The sequence below is a fragment of the Giraffa tippelskirchi genome, chromosome 12, assembly GCF_054371585.1.
Source record: "Giraffa tippelskirchi isolate mGirTip1 chromosome 12, T2T-mGirTip1v1.2.pri, whole genome shotgun sequence".
Taxonomy (NCBI): Eukaryota; Metazoa; Chordata; class Mammalia; order Artiodactyla; family Giraffidae; genus Giraffa; species Giraffa tippelskirchi.
The window spans coordinates 1,953,254-1,976,052 of record NC_137286.1 but is presented as its reverse complement, the minus strand read 5'-3'; the positions used below and the strand labels follow the sequence as shown (position 1 = coordinate 1,976,052).

Sequence of the window (22,799 nt, the reverse complement as noted above, 5' to 3'; positions counted from 1 at the left end):
CCACCTGGATGTCTTGTTTGGAGAAACGTCTATTTAGGTCTGCCCATTTAATTGAGCTGTTTGTTTTTTTGATTTTGAGCATAAGCTGTTTGTGTATTTTGGAGATTAATCCCTTGCTGGTCACTCTGACTGCAAATATTTTCTCCCATTCTGTGGGTTTTCTTTTTGTTCTGTTGATGGTTTCCACAGTTGTGGAAAACCTCCTAAGTTTAATAAGGTCCCATTTGTTTGTATGTGTGTGCTAAGTCGCTCTGTCATGTCCAACTCTTTGCAACTCCATGGACCGTGTAGCCCATCAGGCTCCTCTGTCCATGGGATTTCCCAGGCAAGAATACTGAAGTGGACTGCCATTTCCTTCTCCAGGGGATCTTCCCGACCCAGGGACAGAACCCACATCTCTGTGGGTTGCACTGGCATCTCTGTGGGAATGCACTGGCATTCTTTACTACTGTGCCGCCTGGGAAATCCACCCCATTTGTTTATTTTTGTCTTATTTTCATTACTCTCAGAGGTGGATGAAAAAAGATCTTTCTGCAATTTATGTCAAGACAGTGCTCCGCCTATATTTTCTGCTAAGAGTTTTATAGTATCTGGTCTTACATTTAGGTCTTTAATCCATTTTGAGTTTATTTTTACGTATGGAGATTATGTTCTAAGTAGATAGTCTGCTTAACTGTTCCATAGACCACCAATCACTGACAGGTGAAAATGGCCATGATTAAATTACTTCCATTAGGCACTTCTTTCTTCTGTGCCAAAAATCTGACATTTAAATAACCATACCCTAATTTGGTTATGTTTCCAGTCATGTTTCACTCTTAAAGGTGATAAAGGACCTCCTTTTAAACATCTGCCACATGCTAAACAGTGACATTTTTATATTTTGGTTTTACTTTTGCTATTCTTTTCTATTTTATTTGCAAATAAGAGTAGAAGATGAAACTCTCAAAATAATTCAGTGCTGAATATACCAAAGGAAAAAAGTTAGAACTAGGTAGTCTTCTCAGACACAGTAGGGCTGATACAGTATTTCTGAGAGAGAGTAGTTTAATTTAACAGTACTAGTAATTAAATATTGATAAAATCATCCCTTCAAATTTTCCTAATTTTATTCATAATCCTAAATCCTTTAATTATTAGTTACACTATTTCTGTGGTTGTTAAGCACCCTCAATGTTGCAGAAAACAAAGTTATTTACCCAAAGACATCAATTAGAACGTATCCTCACAAAATTACAATTTAACATGTTTTTATCTGTGAAAATACCTATCTAAGCAATCTCTAAAGCAAAAATGTCTTTTAAGTCTACTGAATCAAGCTCATTCAACATTTTGGAGATACCGAACATGTGGGGGATAAACATACACATCTATAGTGCTGATCATACACCAGCCACTGTTACAGGTTCTTTACATATAATAATTCATTTAATCCTTGCAAAACCTAATAAAGTAGGTCCTTTCATGACCTCCATTTTACAGATGAGGACACTAAGAGAGAGATTAGGTAACTCACCCAAGATCACACAGGTAGGAAATAAAAGAGCTGAGATTCAAACCCATTCACCCCCAAATCCCTGCTCTTTAACTATTGCGTTACATTGTCTCTCAACAGTTTTTCAAACATAAAAGCAGAAATCAGTTAATGAAAACTGCTACAATAAAACACCAGCCATGGATAATCCTCGAGGAATTAATCCTTATGAATGACAGCATTCTCTGAGTAGCTGAGGCTCTAGCCCCTTTGTCTGAGCCCCAAATCTGAAACTGTGCTGGCCATTCAATGTGGCCACCAGCACACAGCTATCGAGAACTAGAAATGTGGCTAGTCCAAATCAGATGTGCTATATAAATACAGTAACTTCTGGAATTTGAGAGCCTTAGTATGAAAAAAAGAGCATAAAATACCTCACTAATCATGTTTTAATATTAACTGCATGTTTAAATAATTTTTGGATATAGTGAGTTAACTAAAATATATCATTAAAATTAGTTTCGCTCATTTCTTTCCACTTTTTTCTGTGGCTACCAGAAGATTTTAAACTGCATTTGTGGCGCATCTTATGTTGCTACTGGACAGAGCTCATCTAAATGTGTCCAACTGATGTCTATTTACTGATGCTATTTACCCTTTTCTTGATGACTCAGTCATCATGAGGACTTTAACCACCACCCTGTGTGTAGTCTGTAATCTGTCATCTTGCTATCTTTGGTGGTGACTGAGGTCAGGATGCCCACCCTCAGACCACAAGCTTGGGGTTTCTTAAAGCTGTTTCTTTCTGTGGTTTCCAGCAGCCTGTCCGCTCACAGTTATACCCCTTCAGCAACCTTGACTGCAGCCTCTATAAAAATTTAAAAGCCAGGTAAATTAAAACTGTGCAACATGTTAGAGTCAAGGGTAAGTGAGGACTGAGGAGGGTCTTCTGGAGAAGTTGCCTTCAACGTATGACTCTTTGACAACTGTTTTGACTGCTCAGAGACCTTTCCTGTCTCGACTATCCCAACAGACTCTTCTCATGGATTCCAGACACTTAGCGCCAACTTTCACTGAAACCAGAGCATTTACAACTCTGCTTAAAATCCTGCAACAGTTTCAGTTTGAGATGAAAAAATTCTGAAAATGGATGGTGGTGATGGCTGCTGAACAACGTGAACGTACTTAAATGTCACAGAACTGTATACTTTAAAATGGCCAAAGTGGTCAATTTTATGTATATTTGAACACAATTAAAAAACAAACAAACTTCAACAGTTTCATGTTTCTCAGGATGAAGTTCAAACTCGTATGCAGGTCATACAAGGTCCTCGGAATCTGACCTTTGTCTACCTCACCAGCCCCCCTGCTGCATCAGGCCTTAAGCTCTAAGCAATTCCCTCAACACACCACACCAATTCAGATCTCAGTGCCCTGAAAATGTGACGTGAAAGTCACTCAGTCATGTCTGACTCTTTGCGACCCCATGGACTATACAGTCCATGGAATTCTCCAGGCCAGAATACTGGAGCGGGTAGCCTTTCCCTTCTCCAGGGGATCTTCCCAACCCAGGGATCGAACCCAGGTCTCCCGCGTTGCGGGCAGACTCTTTACCATCTGAGCCATGAGCGAAGCCCACAAAAGCGAAGGCCTCTATCGAAATCCCTTCCCCACCCCCCCACCCCTTCTCCCTCATCCTTCTCAACTCCACTCAAACGTCACCTCCGGTGAAAACCCTCCTGCCGTCCCAAGGGCAAGAAGACCCCCCCTCTACTGCAGCCTGCCGTAGCTTGCACTCTGCCCCTCATGCCACCTCCATCTTCCAGAGCGGCACTGTTTACAGGCCTGTTCCCCACCGTGAGCTCCCTGAGAGCAGGGACTATGCCAGCCCTGGCACAGAGCCAGCATAAAGGGATGCTCCCTAAATGCCTGCTGAGGCCATTCAGTAAACAAGCACTTAATGAGTGTCGACCAGAGACACTGGGGATCCTGCCGTGGGGAAACAGAACGAAGCCCCCCTCTCACGGAGTCTCCACAAGTAACTGCCAGGTGGCCATAAGCACTCTAGAGCGCAGTCAGGGAAGGGCATTTTATACAGGGTGCTCGGGAATGTGCCAACTAGGTAGAGACCGAAAGAAAGGGCTGGCTTTCCCACTCAGGGACAGAGAACTGAGTGAGTGAACACGAGCTGGGTCTGAGCTGTGGTCTCGATAACACAGGGTACTGGAAGGAGAAGGTAAACTTTTATTTCTGAGAAATGCAAACCGTCCCTCTCTGTCCTAGCAACTTGACAGATGTCACAATCACAACCTAGTTCTCTCAGGAGGAAGAACACAGCCGTTCTACCCAGGTGGGCTACAGGGCACGGAGGATCCTCTGACGTGAGGCCTTGCAGCTACTGGAGAAAAGTTAAGAGGAGCAGGTACAACTGAGTGCTATTTTACATTAACAGAATGCACCAAGCACTTGGCAATCCTCACAACCACCTTCTGAAACATACTCTTATTAAACCCTTTTTAAAGAGGAAAATAAGGCACAGAGAGGTTAAATAATTTGTCCAAGGTCACAGAGTTGTTAAGTGGCGAAGCTCGACGTTGAAACCAGACAGTCTTGGCTCCAGAGTCTGGGCTGATAACCACTAGGCCCCCTGTTTACATCTGTATTTCTATCACAAATGTTCTTTTTTCCTATCGTTGGGCTTTTTTACTATTAATCCTAAAGCCATCAAATTTTACTTCATCTGTCTTCATATTTTGATCATTCAAGAGTTTAGTTGTTATTTACTGATATTATTTTCAAAACTGCCATTAGGTAGAAACATAAGCATGCAATGTAAACAACAAGCAAAACATAAACCATCCATGCGGAGATACAGGTTACACTACTATAAACAGTGTGTGTATAAACTCCATAAAGATGGCGGAGGCCCAGGCCAGCCACTGCCCCATGCAGGGGGTCTAGTGGGGGCTCAGGGTGGGGCTGATCAGGCAAAATAACAACTACAAGGAATGCCATACCCATGTGGTGTGCCCAGGAAGCAAACATCAAAAATGCAACATTAAAAATCACTTAATATACGACAAATGATTTTTTTAACTTAACATATTTTACTTTAAGAGTAACATCTTCCTGGATACAGCAGACGTCTCAAGCTCAACATACTCCAAATAAACCTCACTCATCCCCTTAGCCCTCTAAACCTATTCCTTCTACATGTTCTCTAGCTTAATCACAGGAAAGACAAGCCCGGCTGCTGAAGTAATAAACCTGTTATCCTCAGCTCCAGCCACTGTACTTCCTTCCTCTTGGTCACACACACTCACATGTACACACACTCCACACACCCTCTCACTCCAGCCGATCTCTTTTACCTCCTACTGGATCTTTCCCTTCACCTTCCGGTCAAGTCTGACCTGTACCAACTGGTCTCCTAACTGTTTTTCCTGTTTCTTTTTAATTTGCCTCACGTCATGGTCCTCCCTGACAGCTCAGTTGGTAAAGAATCCGCCTGCAAGGCGGGAGACCCCAGTTTGATTATTGGGTCGGGAAGACCCCCTAGAGAAGGGATAGGCTACCCACTCCAGTGTTCTTGGGCTTTCCTTGTGGCTCAGCTGGTAAAGAATCCGCCTGCAATGCGGGAGACATGGGCTTGATCCCTGGGTTGGGAAGATCCCCTGGAGAAGGGAAAGGCTACCCACTCTCGTATTCTGGCCTGGAGAATTCCATGGACGAGTCCATGGGGTCGCAGAGAGTCAGACACGCCTGAGTGATTTTCACTTCACTTCACTCCGTGGTCCACTCCTCCAGCCTTGGTTTCAGAATTCTCCCTCCACCATACAAATCTGACTGCATCACTCCACTTTTTAAAAACGTTTGGTGGTTTCTGATCACCCACAGGATCAAGGGCAAACCCCATCAGACCACATGCACACCTCTTCACAAAGGGAGCTGACACTACTTTCCACATCGTGCCTTCTTTCATTCAACAAAGGGTCACCAAGCACCAACTATGTGGCCAGTCGCTGGGACAGGCACTGGTGGTAAACGGTAAAAAGCTTCTGCCACGATGAAAATTACAGTCTAGGACAAAAAAGACATTAACTAGTCACACAAACAAATGTTTAAGACAGCAACTACAAGTACTGCAAAGGCAGAACAGGCAAAATGTTCTGAAAAGACAGTAGCAAAGGTTGTATTACATTACAATACAAAACAAGGTAATACAAAGATTGTCTTACAACACAATCTTATAAACTTAGAACTTCTAAATTGTACACATCAAAAGGTGAACTTTATGGTATGTGAATTACATCTTAAAAAAAAAAAAGCCAACCAGGTTGAATGCCTCTACTGATGTATTTCACTAAGGCAAAGATGAGAAAGCTACCCAAAGGAAATTTAACTTATTACATATAACATTTGCTGAACACTGACTACACAACAGGACACTTTCACCATAATAATCCACTGATTCTAACAACCCTAGGATTACTATTATTATTATCCTCAGTTTAAAGACAGAGGACTGGTCAGAGAGTCAATTGGTGATGCCAGAATCCACACTTAAGCCAATGGATGCCAGGGCCCATACTCTTACCTACTACAGTGAAGTCCCCAGGCAATGACTACTTATTCAGAACTACTTATGATGCAATAAGTAAACCACTGTGTTTAACAAGTAAACCACTGTGTTTCATTTCTTCCAAAAGAAATTTCTCTCCATGTCCTCTGCCCTTATAGTTAACACACAAGGCCCTGTAAGATCCTAACCCATCCAGTTACCACCAACACCTTCCTGACTTCATCTCCTCCACTCTGCCCCTCACATACTCTGCTCCGGCTACAGAGACCTCCCTTTGTTTCTCCAGTATGCTGGGCCTACTCCTACCACAGGGCCTTTGCATTTGCTTGAGCTACAACGATTACAATCACAACATACGTTATAAAGCATGGTTCGGTCAAAACTTCAGTTAACAGTTTCTCTGGACACATGATACTGCTAGCAAGACCCTGTTTTCAACTGTACACTAACATTCTGAATGTCATTTATTAATTTTAATCAAAACTACCTCATTTTCTAGTTTTTTATTGTTCTGTATGATGTCACCTAGCAAAGATTTTTATTTTACAAAATATAGTAACAGCAGCTTTTGCTTACCAATTAGTATGAACAACAGTCGTATGGCTATCTTTGCAGGGAAGTAAAACAAAGCAATTAAGCCAAGAAAGCGTCACAATAGAACCCGAATACCACCATTCTTCTGTTCAGCCCTAGAACCACAGTTTGTGAAATAACTATGGCAACAGCACTTTCAGACATCAAAATCCCACCGAAATTTTGCTGAGAAGTTACTGCCCATCTGTGCAAACACACAAAAATGCACACTGACAACCAGTTATGTAACTTCAACACAGCAACCTGATGATATTTTAAGTTTCTGTCTTGCTAAAAATTGTAAGGAACTCTTAGACATATACACTGACATAGACTTTTCAAAGCAGGATGCTGAGAAAGGAAAGATACATGTAACATGTCTGTGCATGCTCAGTCATGTCCAACTCTTTGTGACCGGGCAGACTGTAGCTCTCCAGGCTCCTCTGTCCATGGGATTTCCCAGGCAAGAACATTGGAGTGGGTTGCCATTTCCTACTCTAGGGGATGTTCCTAATCCAGGGATCAAATCTCAATCTCCTGCACCAGCAGGCCGATTCTTTACCACTGAGCCACCCGGAAAGCCCTACGTTTACGTTTAAAACAGAGTCGTCCCCAAACTCAAGATGGCGAAAGCTGTCGTCTTTTATCAGGTGGGTTCACCATGAGATCCTTTTAAATATTAAGCACTAACTGAGCTAAGCATCAGGTGAAAGTATTTAGCCTAATTCAATTTATTAGCACCACTAGCAAAATGCCTTGACTATAGCAAACTCCTGTAAATGACTGGCACAAAGGCTAGGAGCAAAGACTTCCAAGTCAGATAGTTTGTTTTCAAACAGTGCTCTACCACTTAGTAGCTGCGGGCCCTTAGCCAAGTTTCTTTTCCTTCTGAGCCTCAGTTCTCCATAAAAATGAAGACACCACCACAAAACCTACAGGACGCAACTGCTCTTGTTGTTCAGTTGCTAAGGCATGTCTGACTCTTTCGGGAACCGCACGGACTACAGCCTGCCAGGAACCTCCATCCACGGGATTCCCCAGGAAGAATACTGGAGTGGGTTCCCATTTCCTCCTCCAGGGGATTTTCCTGACCCATGGATCGAACCCGCATCTCCCGACTGGCAGGTGGGTTCTTTACCAATGAGCCACCAGGGGAAGCCCATAGGACACAGTGTTTTAGCACATAATGACAAACACCATTCATTGAGTGCTCATTACTACTAAATTAAATTGTAGGAAGTTAAACAGCTGGAAAACTTTATTGCTGTACTTAATACTGTAGCCTTTAGAAGAGTTATTCCTAAAGATTATTTTTAAGTTCAATAAAACTGTAATAATAAACCTTTTATATATGCATCTTTGTATGATTGAAGCTTTCCTTTTCCTTCTGTGAACTTTTTGGCACTCCAAAGGTTAGAAATAGTTTGATTATCTTAAGTGGTAATAATATCTTTGTAATTTTTGTCTCAAAGAAACCAGAGTTTAAAAAAAACCAAAAAACTTCTCCAGCCCTGAGTGTTGTATTTACTGAGTTAGGCTATAAAATAAAACCCATCAAAATGACTTAACTGGGTTTCTCAGGTGGCGCTAGTGGTAAAGGATCCGCCTGCTAATGCAGGAGACACAAGAGACTCAGGTTTGGTTCCTGGGTCAGGAAGATCCCCTGGAGAAGGAAATGGCAACCCACTCCAGTATTGTTGCCTGGAGAATCCCATGGACAGAGAAGCCTGGAGCAGCCTGAAGGGCCACAGTTCAAGGAGTCACTAGAATTAAAAAAATAATAATCTCCAGTCCTTAGTGTTTTGTTTACACAGTTAGGCTAGAAATTAAAGCCGATCAAATGACTTAACTATTAACAATAATAGTGAACATCCATTGAGCTTCTTCTATCAGTTCTATCACACAAAAATACTTGGGCAGCGAATGCATTTACTAAAAGACTGCCAAAACAAGTGACAGGTTGTGTCAACCTCTGATGCAGCCAATGAGAATATTACTGACTCTCATTAAACTATCTGCCACATATCAACTATGAGACCAAACACAAACACTTGGAAAAGACCAGGACCAACTCATTTTACAGTCAGGAAAGAAATTTAAGTCCAAAGGTCACAGAGTTATTTACAAGTGGGGAATAGAACCTTAGCCTCTCTGCTTCCAGTTCACTGTTTTGTCAATTACATGAAAACTGATGGTTTCAAAAGGAATCTATTTCAGAACCTCAAAATGTTTTCTACATCATTGAAAGTGAATACCTGAAGTAAGTGAATGTTTGTTTAATAAGAGCTAAATATTGAGCACAAACCAATGTAGCCCACAGCCCACAGTGAATATGTTGAAAGCGCACCTAGGACAGAAATAAGTGGAATCAACTAATCACACTGCATGGTGCCTACTGGAGGTAAGGAGTCCCACTGCTAACATGACCGAAACGCTACCACCAGAGAGCCTTTCTTACAAATAATACACACTTCAGAGCCACAGAACTTCCTTTACCCAAGTCAACAGTCCTTTGAAAGAGAAAAAGTACCCTTAGCACCATGCTCCAGATACATTTCACCTGTGCAGAAAAAGCTCTACAGCTGCAAAGTGTTCATTCTGTACAAAAGAATGATGCTAATGATCAAGGCAGTTTTTCAGCCTGTTCATGCTCTGAACCAGGTTACTTTTATTAAAATCCTTATTTCTACCAAAGTTGTTTAGCTATGGCCTAAATGATTTCAGGTCCAGACGTTAGCGACCAGCCAACAAGTCATCTTTAAACTGTGGTCTCTTTTTCCCCCCGGGAAACTGTTTTAAAATGTTATCCATTGAAAAAAGGTGAATGACCACACATACTAGAATGCAATGATATTTTAATAACAGAAAATTCCAAAATATAACTTTGTTTAAAATTGACAGTCATGAAACTTGATGTAACAAGCAAATTGAAGACTTCTACAAAGACCTTATTGTGTCAGATGAGAACATGGCAAGATACTCATTTCCAACAGCTGAGAGTAAGTCAGCTGCAGTAAGTCATCTGATCAATTAAAAGTTATTACAGACACTACACACTAATTGCCAATTCTCAAATAAGTAAAATAACACACACTCTAAACCTGGGTTGTTCAAGATAGTAGCCACTAGCTACATGTGCTACTGAGCACTTGAAATGTCCTATTCTGAACTGAGGTGTGATATATATATAGAACTTCACTGGATTTACACTGGATTCACACTGGATTTCAACATCTTAGTACCAAAAAAAAAAGTAAAGTATCACATGAGTAAATTTTTCATACTGATTATATGTTAGTTATAATATCTTTAATATATTGAGTTAATAAACTATTAAAAATAATACTAGTTACTTGACAAATTTGAATCGCATCTGTGTGGCTCATTACATTCCTATTGGGTAGTGCTACTCTATATGAACTCTGCAAAATATGATCTAATCTTCCTTCAATGATTCAAGATGATGATGATGAACACCAAATATATAATAAAGAAAAATCTTATTTATATCTTGGGTGCATAGTTTAAGATAGTACCAAGTAAGAATGGCATGTTCTTAAAACTTTTATGAAATTTACAACCAACCCCCAACTACATTTATAGAGGAAGGACTCAATCTTAAAAATCATACTTAGGGAACAAGAAGGAAATACAAAAGTAAACACCTTGAAAGTGGGACTAAGAGAAATACCATCTGTTTTTAGTAGGCATTTTAAAATAAAAGCAGTGTGTTTTAAATACTTAATAGGCCTGTTTTTTAAAAACAGTATTTGATTATTATGAGTATCACAAAGAAATTTCCCAGCTGCCAGCCAAGCAAAATTCTGAAAAGGAAAACTTGGTAAGGTAAAGACTAGAAATTCTACTTATGTGGAGCAGAGAAATAAAACATCTGAATGTATCATATGAATAATGTAAGCCAAATTCCTTAACAGAGTATTGAAAACGAAACATCATACAATGATGAAATCAGTCAAAACTTTACAGGTGTGCTTCAATATTACTATTAGTATCAATTACAGGATTTAGCTAAACGTGGTTTCAAAATTCCGAAACACCATAATGCCTTTTCCAAATGTAGCCAGTGAGAATTAGGGAGAGAACTGTTTCCAAATGCCTTATCTTGCAAAGGTTAAAATTAGAAATTGACAATTCAGAGCTATATTAACCATAAAACATATCTGCATGGCATTCTGTAACAAGGACTTCTGGACACATCATCCTTTTTGATCCTCAGGACAGCCCTCAGATACTGGTCTGTTTTTATCCCTACTTTCGAGTTAATTCCAGGCTTGGAGACCTTGACTTGTTCAAGGTCACATTGCTAAAAAGTAGCAGAACCAGTACTGGATTCTGGATCTTCTGATGCTGATCCAGTTCCTTCTTTACAAGACAATCATTCATTTAAAACCAAACATTTAGAAATACAACAAGCTCTGATGCCAAAGAAGTATCTAAGGATCAACTAGGTCAAATCTTAAGACTCTGCAAAGGCAATGCGTTGGAATCAGTTCAAAAAGGGCAGAAGAGACTACCAAGAGACAGGAAATGATCTGAAAGATCAGGGAGAAAAAAATTCTAATCTAAATGTCCTTGGGTGCAGCACGGTGGAATAATAGTATTCAAGCAGAAAATGCAGAGAAACGGTACTTTCCTTCTGAAATGGATTTTCAATGTAGAAATTGTAGGCTAAATTGTTACTTTACTACAAATGCCTTTGAGAATTTTACTTAATATATAGGCACTCAGAAAACCAATACATCCAACTGGGTACCACCAGCCCTTCATTTTTTCATAAATCAAGACATTTACTTCACAAAAAGCCAGAATAGAAAAATTATAATTCAGCACTCATGGCTCTTTAGATGATAGGTAAAGGAAAAGCTCGGGTAGGAGCCTGGCAATCTAACGAGCACTGTCTGCCGGTGGAACGCATCCTTGAGGGCAGGACTAGGCGGCACCACACCACAAATGAACCTAGCTCAACCTTCAAAACGGTGGCAACAGGCCAGATAACGCCAAACGTACAAATCTCGAAGATACGGTAAAAGGGAATGCCTTTTTAAAATGGCTCTCAAAATCCAGTCCCCAAGTAAATTCTTAAATACAACAGGATTTCAGAAATCACGAAAAGGACTACGGAGAAATGTGGGTTTCCAGCGTGGGAACACCACACGGAGGTGCCCACACTGCCGACTCCAAATACGACACCAGCAAATTTCAGGCACAGGAGGGGGCAGAGGCGCCTCGAGACCCTGAAACGGGGCGAGCGCTAAACGACACCCCTGCCTCCCCGCCCGACCCCCCGCCAGGACGGACGGGGCGGGGTGGGGGGAACTGAGCGGCTCCAATCCCACCTCCGGCTTCCCCTCCCGGGGAGCCCGGCCGCGGAGCCTCCGCAGGCAAGGGCCGCGCTGGCGGCCGATGGGGCGCCGGCCAGGGACCCCCCCCGCCCCCGGGCCCCCGACCACGTAGACCCCCGCTCCCGGACCCCGCTGCAACCCCCGGACCCCAGACCCCCGGACCCCCGGCCCAGCCCGCGCTGACAGCCGGCGCCGCCCCACCTGCCCGCCCGCGGGGGGGGGGGGGCGCCGGGACCGGGCGCGCCCGCCAGGCCACTTCCTTCCCCTCCCGCCCGGCCCGCCGAGCTCGCGCGGGCCCCCGGGGGCCGGGAGGCGCGAGAGGAAGGAGGTTTGGCCGGCCGCCCGCGGAGGAAGCCGCCGCCGCCGCCGCCCGCACCCACCGGCATCATCGCGGCGCGGGTCCGCGGCGCCCTCGGCCGCCTGACAGGACGCTCGGCGCCGCGCCGTGCCCGCCGCTCCGGTCGCCCTCACAGGCCGCGCGCCCGCCGCCGCGCTCTCCGGCCCTCAAGGGGAGGCGGCGGCTGCGGCGGGCTGCGGAGCCTGGCCGGCCCTGTCGCGGCCGCCGGCGCGCTGCGTCGCTGTCCCGGGACCGGCTGCCGCCGCCGCTGCCACCGCCTCCGGCCGCCCGCCTCTCGCCGCCAGCCCGCGGACTCTCCTCAGCGCCCGCAGGCCCCGCCCCCAGCGCGTCGCCCCTCGCGGGGCCCGCCGCCCCCTCGGATTGGCTCGCCCGCGCCGGGGGCGGGGCATCCCCGCCCCGCCCCGCCCCGCCTCGCTCCCGAGCGCGGCCAGGTACGAGCGCGTCCGCGCTCCCGCGGGCGGGGGGCGCGCGCGGTGCGGAAGCCTGGCCGCTGCCCCGCCCCGCGGGCCGGCCTGTGGGCCCCTGGCCGTGCGCCGCCGCGGTCTCGGCTCCTCCGAGACCTCGGGCGTGGGGGAAACCGAGGCCCGGGGGAGGGAGGACCTGGCCGGAGCACCGCAACGCGTCTCGGCGGGGCCACGGCTCGAACCCAGGCTTCGGGAGGCCCGGCGCGGGCGGGGCGCATCCCGCGGGCACGACGCGCGCGCGCCCCTCTGACCGTGTCCTGACCCCGGCCTCCCGGCGCCCCGGGGGGCTGCGGGGCTCGGGCTGGAAGGGGGTGGGTGCGCCCCACACCACGCGTATGACCTGGCTCCGCATTGCTCAGTACGGACCCACGAGCCGGCGTGGCGCTCGGGCCCTGGGCACCTGTTCCCCGCCACCACCACCTGCCCGCGGCTTCTGAGACCCTCCCGGGGCCCTTTCCCCACGGCCAGCCAACCTTCCCGGGCACATGGCGGCTCTTCAGCCTTGGCACTTCCCGCAGGCGGTACTCCCGGCCCAGGACGCCTGCAGCACCTGTGCCAGCATCCTTCAGAGGCGCAGACATCCCGGGCGGCACGCAGTCTTCCTCTGCAGGGCCCTGTTCTCTCCTTACAGCCCTGTCTCACCAGCACCCCGGTCTGAGCCTGAGTAACAGAGGCCAGGGCAGGGCCACCCACGTGTCCAGGGCTGGGCTGGGGCTGAGCAGACAGACCCTCACTGCCCAGTGAGCATGCCTCCTTTGTGCGCCATTCACTTGAACCCTGACGGGAGATGAGACGGTGACCAGTGCACTCCGCAGGCAGCACTGAAACTTCTGGGGCATCAGGAGCGTGGGGGTCTGTTTAAACCCACCTTGGGAATGGACCATGTAGATGACAGCAGGTGATGTCAGAGGGACATCTCTAGGGACAGAGATGATCAGAGTCTGTCTGTAGCCTGTCTGCTCCTTTGAGGGGCCTGAGCCACTGGGTGGGGCTGAGGGACAAAGAGGGAGGAGGCTGGGGAGCCACCACCATCCTCTTCTTGGCTGCTTCTTCAGAGGCCAAGGTGGTTGGTTAGTGGTTGAGAGTGTAGACTTTCCAGTCAAACAGACACTGCCTCCACCACGCCCTCAAGTATGATCTTAGACAAGCTGCACCTTCTCTGTGTATCTCAATTTGCCCATCTCTATAATGGGTGTTCATTGGAAGGTCTGATGTTGAAGTTGAAACTCCAATACTTTGGCCACCTCATGCAAAGGGTTGACTCATTGGAAAAGACCCTAATGCTGGATAGGATTGGGGGCGGGAGGAGAAGGGGACGACAGAGGATGAGATGGTTGGATGGCATCACTGACTTGATGGACATGGGTTTGGGTAGACTCCGGGAGTTGGTGATGGACAGAGAGGCCTGGCGTGCTGCAGTTCATGGGGTCGCAGAGAGTCGGACACGACTGAGTGACTGAACTGAACTGATAATGGGAGATTACAGAAATAACACCTGCCTCATGGGATTTAGGAAGATTCAGATGTGTATGAAAATCTCCCAACACAGTTTGTGGGCAATGGAAGCGGCTCCATAAATAGTAGTTTTCTGTATTTATGCTATCCTTAGCAAGCAGGCTTAGTATACAGAGGTAACCCAAGTAATCCCCTGGGAGAGGGATTACACAGAGATTTTTAAATTTATACATGCTGGGCATCAATGGCTAGTGACACATTTCTTCTGGGAACCGGGTCTGGAGAGAAGAGAGAGCTCTAGGTAATAACAGGAGATCCCAGGTTGAAGGTCAGAGACCCGATTCTAACTCCAGCCCTGCTTCTGGCTCCCCGTGTGGCCCTATGCAGCTTGCATCTCCTCTCTGGGTCTCAGTTTTCCCATGTCCAACTGGGGCAAGTCTAGAGTCCGTGATTGCTGAGGGCCTTTCAGCTCTGACACGCTCCAGTCCTGAGTCGTGAAGGGGTGGGCACAGGCCAAGAACAGGCTTTGTCAGGGCACAGCAGAGAAGTGCCACCTGGAATGAGGTGGTCAAAACGAGCTCACTCTCCCAAGAAGGGGAGGCTAGGCCACTGGGTCCCCACTCTTGCCTGCAGGACCTGTGGGCACAGACAGAGGCAGCTGCCCCGCCCTCACACCGAGGTACCCTCTGTCCTCCAGGCAGGCACACATGTGAAGCCAGGCTGCTCGGCGGCCGGCCACAAGGGCTCTGGCTAGTCCTCCTTCTCCTCTCCATTCTGCGGCAACCTCCAAGCACCAGGCCCCATCACCTGGTCCATCACCTGGTATCTAGAGCAAGGGCATGCATAATTGGCCTCCCAGCTCTGACCTCCTCCACGCCCAAACCATCCCACACGTGGACATAATTAGGTCATGGATAAACACCCTGCCAAGACGTCTGTGTTTCCACATCACCCAGATTAAAGTTCACAAGAAGCCCTTCAGGAATCACTGTTGATGGTGGGATATGGTTCTTAGGGTGGTGGAAGAAGACATCTGGGTTGTTGAAAGATGCACAATGGTTCAGCAAAAGAGAGAGAGAGCCAGGCAGGAGATCCTATCCAGCCTAAGCGCACTCGGCAAATCCTGGACAACTGTTGAATGTGGGTGATGGGTCCCTGGGATGTGCTTTTCTCTCTACTTTGTATGTTTGAACTATTTTATATTAAAAATGATTAAATACTCTTTCAAGCAAGTCAAAAAGCCCATTTGGGGAGAAAGTATAGAGTCAAATTTGCATAAAGGAATTCTTGAAGGAGCAAGAACCCTAATAAACGATTGCAGGCAGGATTGGGAACTGGGTGGATTAGGTCAGAAATCAGAGTGAGCATTTTCAGTGTTACTTTTAAAAATAAACTTTGGAGCAGCTTTAGATGTACAGAAAACTTTCAAGGATAATACAAAGCTCCCATATTCCTTCCCCTAACCCCACTCTGGTTCCCCTACTTTTAACAGCTTGTATTTGTGTGGTGTATGCATGCTCAGTCGCTTCAGTCGAGTCCAACTCGTTGCAATACTGTGGACTGTAGCCCACCAGGCTCCTCTGTCCATGGGATTCTTTAGGCAAGAATACTGGAGTGCCTTGCCTTGCCCTCCTCTAGGGGATCCCTGACCCAGGGATTGAACTCTCATCTCCTTCAATTCCTGCACTGCAGGCATATACTATACTGCTGAGCCACTGAGGAAGCCTGTTAGTGTGGTACATTCATTTAAACTAATGAACCAAAATCAATACATTTTTTATAGCTGAAGTCCAGGGCATCACTGACTCAATGGACATGAGTTTGAGCAAACTCAGGGAGATGGTGAAGGACAGGGAAGCCTGGAGTGCTGCAGTTCCTGGGGTCGTGAAGAGTCAGACACAACTTAGCAACTGAACACAATACCTTATTTGGGCTTCCCAGGTGGTGCTAGTGGTAAAGAACTGCCTCCCGATGCAGGAGATGTTAAGAGACTCGAGTACGATCCCTGGGTCAGGAAGATCTGGAGGTGGGCATGGCAACCCACTCCAGTATTCTTGTTTGGGAAATCCCATGGACAAAGGAACCTGGTGGTCTACAGTCCATGACATTGCAGAGTCAGACATGACTGAAGCGACTTAGCACACACACATTAGTTTTACCCAGCATCCTTTACTCTGGGATCCCATCCAGGACACATTACATTTAGCCATCATGTCACCTTCAGTTCTTCTTGGCTGTGACAGTTTTCTGAACCTTCTTTATTTTATATGACCTTGACAATTTTGAAAAATATTGGTTAGCTATTTGGTAGAATATTTATTGGAAGGACTGATGTTGAAGTTGAAACTCCAATACTTTGGCCACCTGATGCGAAGAACTGACTCATTGGAAAAGACCCTGATGCTGGCAAATATTGAAGGCAAGAGGAGAAGGGGATGACAGAGGATGAGATGGCTGGATGGCATCACCGACTTGATGGATATGAGTTTGAACAAGCTCTGGGAGATGGTGATGGACAGGGAAGACTGGCGTGCTGCAGTCCATAGGATCACAAAGAGTCGGACATGACTGAGCGACTGAACTGAGCTGAACTGAGAATATTTCTCATTTGAGATCTATCTGATATTTTCTTCATGATTCGCTTGAGTTTATGGGATTTGGGGAGGAATATCACAGGGATAAAATGCCATGATCATCACATACTATCAACATGCAGTTTCACTGGTTGATGCTGACCTGCTCATCATCTAGTCACTATGACTTTTTCTGTTTGATTTTTGAACCAGGTTAATATAGTAGGATTTAAACTTCAAAAATTTCAATCTTAAGACCTGTGTTAATCTTAACAACAGAAAATTATTTTCTCACAGTACTGGAGGCTGGAAGTCCCAGCTCAAGATGTTGGCAAGTCTGGGTTCTCTCCTCAGCTTGCAGATGGCTGCCACCTTGCCAGCCCTTCACATGGTCTTTTCTCTTTGTGCATGGTGTCTCTTTGTCCTTGGTGTCTCTCCCTCTTTCTATTTATTTTTAAAAAAATCTTTATTTATTTGGCTGTGCCAGGTCTTAGTTGCAGCCTGTGAGGTCTTCAATCTTTGTTGTGGCATGAAGGATCATTAGTTACAGCATGGGGCCTAGTTCCCTGACCAGGGATCAAACCTGGGTCCACCACATTGGAAGCTCGGAGCCTTAGCTACTGGACCACCAGGGAAGTCCCTCTCCCTCTTTTTATAAGGTCATCAGTCTACTGGGGCTTCCCAGGTGGCGCTAGTGGTAAAGAACCCATCTGCCAATGCAGGAGACACAAGTGACTCCGGTTCGATCCCTGGGTGAGGAAGATCTCCTGGAGGAGGGCATGGCAACCCACTCCAGTATTCTTGCCTGGAGAATCCCATGGACAGGAGCCCGGCAGGCTACAAGTCCATGGGGTCACAAAGAGTCAGACACGACTGAAGCCACTTAGCATGCATGCTCAGGCTACTGGATTAGGGCCCACCATAGGATCTCTGTTTAATCTTGATTAGCTCTTTAAAGGCCATATCTTCAAAGACAGTCACATTCAGAGGTGTGTTAGGGGTTAGGAGTTCAACATATGAATCTTGTGAGGGACACAATTCAGACCCTAACAAGACAGTTCATAGCCTGGCCCCAGTCTACCTTCTCAGGTTAATCTCCTATGCCCCCAGCACCCCACACCTGGTTTTTGTTGTTGTTATTTGGGGTTTTTTTGGCTACTCAGCTTGTAGAATCTTAGTTTCTCCAATAAGAGATTGAATCTGGGCCCCAGGAAGCAAAAGCTCTGAGTCCTAACCACTGGGCCACCAGGGAATTCCCACATATCTGGATCTTATACGTCAGCCATCCAGAGGCCGGGCCCTCCTCTCCTCCAGGACCCTACTCCTGCAAAGGTGCTTCTGCTAATTTCCTCAGGAATTGTTACCTGCTCTTGTCACAATTCAAATCCTTCCTCTTCTTCAAGGTTTTTCCAGATTTCCCCCAGGAGGGCTCAGCTCTGCCACCTTCTCCCAGACTGCTTAGACCTGGCTCACTCATCACAATCTGGAGACATATCTGTCTCCCCCAGGGGCCAGCAGGCTCGTCTGGGTGATAAGCGTTCACTGGCATTCTCCCATGTGCCCAGCACTCGTCTAGGCTCTGGCAACGTAAACCTGAGTAAGATAGACATGGTCCCTGTCCTCAGAGAGCTTATATTCTGGTCTGGGAGAAAATGGTAAACAAGAACACAAGTAAAGTAACTCTTCAAATGCTGGTAAGCATATAAAGAAAATGAAATAAACCCAGATTCATGTAACAGAGATGGCTGCTTTTGCCAGGAGAAGGTGACATTTGCGATGGGGCTTGAACACTGAGCAGGCAGCCTTTTGGGGCTCCCGGGGAGGGGTGTGTGAAGCAGGAGGAGAGTGGGTGAGAAAGGAAGGAGCGAAGGGGAGCTCTGGGGGCAGCCTGGGGGCGGAGCGGGCAGAGCAGGGGAGAATGGAGGGAGGTGAGGTCAGGCTGGGGTTTGTGGGCCATGAGTCTGGCTCTTATTCTGGGTGGAGAGAAAGACCAGATTGGTGTTTTTCAATGCCCAGTGGCCACCATGGCGAGGCTGGCTGGCATATGGCAGGAGGCGAGGGGAGGCCCCTTAAGGGGACTAAGGTGGAGGTGCTGGGTGCAGGGAAGGTGTCCCCTTCGGAATGTGCTTTGAAGGGTGGGACTTGGGAAGGAGAGAAAGGGACCTGGGACAGCCCCCAGGCTTCTGCCCGGTGCTGGGGCACGGGGGTCAGACCAGGCTGTCTGGTGCCCACAGAGCCCCCTGCAAGCCGGAGCCAGTAGGTCCCGTGCTGACATCCTGCTTTGTCATACCCATCAAAGGGCCACACACAAGTCAGGACTCCTTGTCCTCTGAGCAGGCTGAGTCCGCGCCCCACGGGGCCTTTTCATTGGCGCAGCACTGCAGGCAGTCAGGCCAGGCCTGGGCCCCTGCTCGGCCCACCCCCCAACTGCTGCCCACCCGGCCCTTTTCTCCCCCTGCCCTACTCCCAACTGGAAACATCCTCACCTCTCCTCTCCACTCAGACCTTTTTCCGCTAAAGGGGTTTTTCTAATGTGGAAATCATACCTGCCCACTGCCTCTCAGGGACCCCTCAGTGGCTTCCTCGGGGGTAGAGACAGAAACATCACTTTGCTGACAAAGGTGTGCTAAGTCACCTCAGTCGTGTCTGACTCGTTGCGACCCCATGGACTGTAGCCCACCAGGCTCCTTTGTCCATGGGATTCTCCAGGCAAGAATACTGGAGTGGGTGGCCATTTCCTCCTCCAGGTGATCTTCCCGACCCAGGGATCGAACCCCCGTCTCCTGTGTCTCCTGTGTCTCCTGTATTGGCAGGCAGATTCTTTACCACTAGCGCCACCTGCGAAACCCAAGGTGGCAAGGGATAAGGTAAAGCCCTGGGGGTTTAGGCCTTCTGTGCCCAGGCTTATTACCCGCTGCGGGACAGGCCCTCCCACCTCCACCCGCCCCAGGCCAACTCCTACCCCTCCCACTCCGCCCCCAGGCAGCCCTCCACCCGCACCATCGCTGCGTCTCCCCTCCCCACCGGCTGTGTGGGAGGAACGCGGGGGAAGGAGGCTCGTGTTCCGCCCCCGCGGTTCCCGGGGAAACCGGTTTCCACAAACCTTGGCTGCGAACCAATCGTGGTTCCGTTCGCTCCTCTGGGGCATCTGAATAATATTTTCTGTGATCAAGGTTAGAAAAGAACTTGATAGGAAGGCAGCCAGCGGTCTGTGTCTCCGTTTCGCTCTGCTGGACGCGGCCCTGCGGGGGTGTGTCCGCCCCGGGGTCCCCCGCCGCCCAGCACCGAGTGGCGCTCACCGCGCGCCCCAGCGCCGCCTCCGCCTCGGGAGCGCACGGCCGAGCCCGCAGCTGCAGGCCGCCGAACCTCAGCGCGGGAGCAGCTGGGGGGCTGTGCCCATGCTCACACAGGGCCCTGTTGCTGCCACTGGGCCGAGGTGCTGGGTTACCGCCCCAGCGCGGGCGGGGGCGGGGGGCGTCGTTGGCGGAGGGGCGCCCCTGCTCAGGACGCGGCCGGCGCCCTGTACACCGAAGCCTCGGCTCATCCCTGCGGGCACCTCGTGAGGCCGGTGTCGTCTGAAGCCCAGAGAGGGTTCGTCACTTGTGCAGGGCCAGGGCGCGGGGGCCTACAGTGCCCGGGGCTAAACCTGGCAGAGCAGACGCCCGCCCCGCGGCCGCGGTGCCAGGCGCGCTCGCTCTCGGAGCCTCGGGGGCTCTCGGCGCCGCCGCCTCCGCCTCGGGTGGGCGGGGCCTCCAGGTGGGCGGGGCTTCACCCCAGGTTGGGGGGTCCACGCGGTACCTTGCCTTGACGGACAGACGAACACACAGCACCCTACACCACACTAGATAACACACACCACACACCCATCTTTCTCTCTCTCCCTCTCTCTCTCACAGACACACACACACACCCCTCGTCCTGGTGTGAGGCCTAAATCGCATTCTCCTCTCTTCCTGGGGTCCACCTAGGGCCCCCATGGGAAGAAGAGACGGCAGTGCTGGGCCTGGACACTCATTCCGTCGTTTATGGATCCATTCATTGCCGGCCTTGACTGTGTCCTCCGTGCTGGTCTCCAGGCCCTCAGCTTGCCGTTCGCTGCCTTCAGGAAGCTTGCTGGAGTCGTGACCAGGGCAGGTTGGGCAATTCCGTCTCCGGGTTTCTGTTCTTCCTCAAGCGTCCTGCCCTTGGTTCCCTCCTCCACTCCCGCAACATCCCGGCCCCCGCTCCCGCCCAGCCGCTGTGCAGTGGCCCCCGGTCAGCCAGCCCTCCCCGCCCCCCCGCCCCTGCTCTCCCACATTTCAGGTGCTTCCAGTTCCCCCATTATTCACGACGCTGTCACATCAGCCAGGGGCCCGTGGGAAAACAGATGGCTTCCGCGAATCAGGGAAATTCCAGGAGGATTATTTACAAAGGGGACTGACTACTTACCAAATAGGCAGGGCCACGGGGGGCGGGGGGGGGCGGTTAAGGGAACCAGCAGAAGAGTCCACCCCTCCAGGACCAGTGCAGGAGGGACAGTCACCAACCCCAGGGCTGGAGGGGAGCAGCAGGGGAAGACCCCAGCAAATGAAAAAGAAGAGTACCAAGCGGACACCTGACCCTGACCTTGAGAGCAATGACATTCGATCAAGTACCAGCCTGTCCAAAGCCCCCTGACCTCCCACTAGGGCACTTCACTGCGCCAGCCCACTGGGTTCTGAGTGCCAGGAGGCTGTGGATACAGGCCATGGAGATAGGCTTCCTCCCTCAGGAGACAAGATTCAAACATAGTTCTGATGCTAAATCCTGCACTCTATACACACCTTGCCTTATTTTATGAGCTTAGAATCCATTTCACAATTACTGCTTGGATATTTTGTGGAAAGAAGTTAACCAGATGAGCTTTCAGACAGGACCTGTGCTTGGACAGTGGAGCTCCACCACCTGCTATTTAGGTCTGACTGTGTAATTTTGAGTAAGTTATGTAAACTTTCTGTGCCTCAGTTTGTTCATCTGTAAAATAGGGGTAATAACAGTGCCTTCCTCAAGGGTTTTTGTCTGGATTACACAGTGATGAGTGTGGCACACAGTGAATGCCAAGCGGGCATTTGCTGTCACCCTGAACTGGGTAAGCTGCTGTTTCCAGATCAGGAGGGTCCCTGGCTTCAGAGCCACTGCCCCTATCCATTGTTCTGCAGCCTTGGGTGCCTAGGCATGCCAGCCTGACCTTAAAAAGCCCCCACCGGCTGAAGAGCGGAGCCTTCTCTTCTCTCTCTGTCTCTCTGCCCCCGGCCCCCCGCCTCAGCCTCCTCCGCACAGACACAACAGCACACAAGCTGGAACAGGGCGATCTGTCCTTCTGCCACCCCCAGAGAAGGCAGCTGGTGGCACTCCGCTTGGTACATGGGGATAAAGTGACTGACTGCTACCACTTGTACCCAGGTGCCTGAGACGATTCTGCACAAGTTTCGGAATTTCCTCCAAGTGAAGAAGGACACCTGCCATGCCTCCGAGTGACCCTGAAGGGTAATCGCCAACCCTTAGAGCCTGCCTGCCTGAGCAAAGAGGGCGGTGCTGCTGAATGAGCTGTGAAGAGCGCGGCAAGGCCATGTGGGAGCCTTGCTGGAGAACATTGGCCTTGACAGATGGGCCCTGCTGGGCCATAAGGGGGATATGTACACGGCACGTGGGCACACACACACCCACACACACATGTATAGGTCACAGCCCATCGCTTGCTTCTCACCTCCCCAATCAGCTTCTAATGCTCCCTACTTGTAACAAGTGATTACAGTCAGAAAGATCTGATTCAAGTTCCAATTCAAAACCCCAATTTATATTATTATCAAAATAATCTGTGGACTTGAGTGCTCAAAAATGGTATTTACCTGTTTAATTTTGGCTGCGCTGGGTCTTTGACGCGGCGCACAGACTTCTCATTGTGGCTCCTCTCGTGGAGCACGGGCTCTAGGCTGTGG

General features: G+C 48.8%; 1 protein-coding gene and 1 long non-coding RNA gene across 10 annotated transcripts in view; both read right to left on the bottom strand.

The window, feature by feature from the left end:
- Window positions 1-20,568, bottom strand: part of PPP1R13B (protein phosphatase 1 regulatory subunit 13B) — a 77,079-nt gene extending 56,511 nt beyond the window's left edge. For 2 of the 8 annotated variants that reach the window (XR_014070870.1, XM_081548557.1), the window contains exon 1: window positions 12,373-12,659. Coding sequence is in view for 2 of the 8 variants with exons in the window: in XM_081548557.1 (XP_081404683.1) it covers window positions 12,373-12,381 (9 nt within the window). In the remaining 6 variants the exon portion in view is untranslated. Of the gene's footprint in view, window positions 1-11,986; window positions 12,082-12,193; window positions 12,294-12,372; window positions 12,660-19,477; window positions 19,681-19,945 lie in introns of those variants that run through there. The other 6 variants (XR_014070873.1, XM_081548568.1, XM_081548570.1 and 3 more) reach the window with 5 other exon arrangements.
- Window positions 158-10,643, bottom strand: LOC145529056 (uncharacterized). 2 transcript variants are annotated; one of them, XR_014070876.1, is made up of 2 exons: window positions 7,126-10,643; window positions 158-368 (listed from the first exon to the last, which is right to left on the bottom strand). It is a non-coding gene; the product is annotated as an uncharacterized LOC145529056 (long non-coding RNA). The 2 variants fall into 2 exon arrangements; XR_014070877.1 differs by having other exon boundaries at window positions 158-357.
- Window positions 20,569-22,799: the final 2,231 nt, after the last annotated feature.